The sequence below is a fragment of the Trypanosoma theileri genome (genome assembly GCF_002087225.1).
Source record: "Trypanosoma theileri isolate Edinburgh chromosome Unknown TM35_Tth_51_V1, whole genome shotgun sequence".
Lineage (NCBI taxonomy): Eukaryota > Euglenozoa > Kinetoplastea > Trypanosomatida > Trypanosomatidae > Trypanosoma > Trypanosoma theileri.
Window position 1 is genome coordinate 92,104 of NW_021639893.1, and position 3,905 is coordinate 96,008.

Here is a 3,905-nt window from a genome sequence, read left to right on the forward strand (position 1 = left end):
CAACAGCACCCACTGACGAGACTACAGATAACAGTACATCTGCCGAATCTAATCTTACCCAGCAATCTTCCGCAGGTATCACTACAAATACAGCTTTACAAGAAACCACTTCCACTACTCAGCCGAGCACCGAGAACACTGTCACTGAAGCACCAACTACCACTCCATCTCCTGTTCCTGTACCAAACGCAGAGATTAACACCAACGTCGGTTCCACTGTAACGAACAAGGCTAATGTTGACAGCAGCAGTATCAGTTCTGTGTGGATGCGTACTGCAGCACCGGTACTGACTGTGGTTGTGATGTTCTCCGCTACCGTGTACTGAACGGTGGGTGTCATCTGAGGACAAATAATAATAATGGTTAAACTAACATAATCATAATTGCGTATATCCCCCATGGGTGAATAAACTAATAATCTGTTTACCAGCTTTCTCTTTTAATTCAAATTTCTTTTCTTTTTACTTTTGTGTGTTCTTTTTCTAATAATTCCATTACTTGCTTTTACCGTTGTGTGTGTGCAGAAAACTGGGCTGTTCTGCTCACTGACGGTATACATCTCTTGCTAGTACACACAGTTGTGTCTGTGCAGTAATTTATTACATAAACTATAGCCATGGGGTATTGTGTGTGTATTTGGCTCTCTCTCTTATTTGGGTATTGTGGGGTGTTCTTTTTCTATTAAGGGGTACATATTATCATTACAAGCGGAATATTCTTTTTTTTCTGCTTTACTGTGCAGTCACTGCTTTACTTTTTCTCTTCCACTGTGAGTATTTGTGTCCTGCGTCCACTAACTATGTGTGTCCCTTTCTCTTCTTTCTTCTTCTCTTCCACACTTCCTATGTAGACTTATGACCTCAAGTGACGAAGATGACAAAAAGAAGAAGAGTGTCTATGTCCGTTATGATGATGATGCGCCGTGTGATTTGTATTGTGGCTTTGCTTCTAAGTATTGGTTGTGTGTGTGTTTGGCTCTCTCTTACTTATTTGGGTATTGTGGGGTGCTCTTCCGTTGTACTCTGAGTGATGGTGGAGTATTCTTTTTTTGGTGTTACTAATTATTTTTTCGATTGTTCCTCATGTTGTTTTGTGTAACTGATTCTTGTGTGGTGTGCTCTCCTTTGTTTCTCTCTGTGTGTGTTTCTAATGTATTGAGTGTTTCCATTAATTTTCTTAATTTCTTCTTTCTTCTGCATTCAAGTGGCCTATAGCAACAAACTAAATCTTGCTGTCATGATGATGTCTCGTGTGTTGTGTTTTCTCGCTTTGGTGTTGAGTGTTGTCTCTTTGTGTGGGACAGCTGAGGCGAGTTCTGATTCTGTTCCAGTTGGTCCTTGTACTGAACCTTCTAATGGTGAAACTTGCCCTCCTGCCCCTTCTGCTGGTGCCCCACCTCCACCTCCAGGTCCACCACCACCACCTGGTCCTCCTCCTCCTCCTGATGGTGAGGGTACTTGTGCTTCAGGTACTACTTGTAATACCGGCCATAGTAATTCTGAACCTTCTCGTACTAATTGTGAGACGTCTACTGGGTCGGAAACTTGCATTACTAAGGAAACTAAGAAGGAAGACAGTTGCAGTGGTGGATCTAGTGATGCACCTTGTCCACAATCACTACAGGAACCGGGTCCAAGTATAAATAATCCTCAAGGAGATGGCCAGGTACCTGGTAAACCGGGTCCAATTGGTGCTCCTGGTAAACCAGGGGAAGCTGCGGCTGGTGAGGCTGTATCTGGTGGTGGTGATTCTTTTTCTTCTGAACCTCCTTCAGCTCCTGGTCCTGCTCTTACTCCTACTCTTCAAACTCCTCAACCTCCTGAGGGGAGTGCTGTTGAGTCTTCAGTTGATGGCCAAACTGGAAGCAAAGGCAATAATACACCACGTGAGGGTGAAAATGGAGATAACAATGAAACTGCTGAAACACAACCTTCTGCTGACTCTCCTAACACTTCGCCCACAGTGAGTGGTAATGGTTCTCATAATACAACTGCTGAGAATGGCACTACAACTGAAGGAAGTGAATCAACAAGTAAGCCAGAAGGTGTGGAAAATACAGATACCACCACCGCCACCACAACAACAACACTTCCTCCTGAACTCACAAACAACAAGAAGGGTGATGCAGACAGCAGCAGTAGTATCAACAGTTCTGTGTGGGTGCGTGTACCACTACTGATTGTGGTTACACTGGCCTGTATTCTTGTGTGCTGATTGAGTGGTGGTGGTGGTGTGGTGTGACTCAGGTCATCCTTTGTTTTCTTTTCTTTTTTGCATGCATCTCTACAGTCTAACTAATCTTCCACCTGTTGGGATTCTTCTTTTTTGTTTTTTGTTTCTTAATGATATTGTGTGTGTTTTTGCTCTCTACGTTTATCCTATAATAATTATTATTGCTGCTCCATTGTGTGTGTGTGTGTTCTTGGAGACTCTCTCTGTGTGTGCCTGTGGGCTTGCACTGTGATAATGATGATGAACTGCTTTTTGCAGTGGGAAAAGGAAATAATAATAACAGATGAATTTATATTTATAATTGCGTATATATATACACATATATAGACTTACACCCCTAGTTGGTGTTTTCTGTGTTTACTGGGTAAATTGGGCTAATAATTAATATCTGTTTATTTGCTTGATGATTTTGCTTGGCGTTGTGTGCTTTGCTCTGCAGTATTTTGTTGATCTTCTGTGTGCTGAGTAAGGAAAAAGAGTAACAGATACTTCGTCGATCATGATTGCGTATGCGTTGCCAAGCTTATCCATAGAAACTTATTTGTGTGATTTCTGGTTCTGGTCATTGTGGTCTGGGATTCTTTTTTTCTCCTTTAATGATTGGAATGTTCTTCTTAATACTGGATAATATTTGTTATTTTCCTTTAATTAGCCCCCATCTGAGTGCTTCTGGATTTGTCATGGATTTTCTTTTTAAATTCTTGTGTGCGTTTTTGTTTTTGTTTTGATTTTCTCTCTTTCCTTATTTCTCCACAAACGTGAATTCAGAGAGTTTTAATAAGTTTTTGTAACAATGCGTATGTATCGTGTGTTGTTTATTCTTGCATTGCTTGTGAGTGCTGAGTGTCTCTGTATGGCAGCTGCAGACACTGAAACTGAACTTGAGGCTAATTCCCCTTGCAATGAAGGTGAGAGTAACTGTCCTGCTCGTCCTCCTGCTGCATCTGTAGACGTTGGTGAACCTGGAAGTCTTGGTACTCACAAGGATGAAAGAGAAGAACATAAGGTACAAGAAGATTCACCAATTTTACAAACCAAAGAAAAGAACTTGAAACAGACGGAAAAGGTAGCAGCTGTGGAGAAAGAAGCTGAGGAACTTCCTGAAGAAGCAGCGATGGGTGAGAAAGGTGGTAAAGATGTAAACAGAGAGAACTCTCAGGCACAACTGGCTTCATCTCACTCTGCTTCATCTTCTGGTAATCCATCTTTGACAACTATCTCTCCAGCACCACCTTCTACAGATTTAAATCCTCCTAGTAAACCAGTCTCTAAGCAGAACCCGGGTAAAGGTGATGAGAAAGAAGTTAGCAATGTTGAGGGAGGTGAGAGCACTCACAGTGAAGCTCCAACGAGTGCCACTTCGCCCAACAAAGAAGAAGGACAGAGGGAGGAAACTCAAAACAACGCAACACTCACTTCCTCTACTTCCACCAGTTCAAGTGATCCTGGCACACAAGAGAACAATACTTCACAGGACCAGACGCCCACAACAGAGGATTCCCAATCAAACAACAACACAAGTGAGACCAATAACTCAGAAAACAAGAATTCTGACACTGCTAACACACCCAATAATGACGAATCAACCGCCACCACAACCACAACCACAACACTTCCTCCTGAACTCACAAACAACAAGAAGGGTGATGCAGACAGCAGCAGCAGTATCAGCA

General features: G+C 42.3%; 3 protein-coding genes across 3 annotated transcripts; all 3 read left to right on the forward strand.

Annotated features, from left to right (window-relative positions):
• Positions 1-2: 2 nt before the first annotated feature.
• On the forward strand, positions 3-326 carry TM35_000511390 (uncharacterized protein; the record flags this gene model as incomplete). Its single annotated transcript, XM_029030634.1, has 1 exon — positions 3-326. A coding segment is annotated over one exon (324 nt), but the record flags the coding sequence as incomplete, so codon positions are not given.
• Positions 327-1,236: 910 nt separating this feature from the next.
• On the forward strand, positions 1,237-2,214 carry TM35_000511400 (uncharacterized protein; the record flags this gene model as incomplete). The annotated part of the gene is made up of 1 exon (XM_029030635.1): positions 1,237-2,214. The coding sequence occupies one exon, from the start codon at positions 1,237-1,239 to the stop codon at positions 2,212-2,214; it is 978 nt and encodes a 325-aa protein (XP_028878105.1).
• Positions 2,215-3,025: 811 nt separating this feature from the next.
• On the forward strand, positions 3,026-3,904 carry TM35_000511410 (uncharacterized protein; the record flags this gene model as incomplete). The annotated part of the gene is made up of 1 exon (XM_029030636.1): positions 3,026-3,904. A coding segment is annotated over one exon (879 nt), but the record flags the coding sequence as incomplete, so codon positions are not given.
• Between the last annotated feature and the right edge of the window lies 1 nt (position 3,905).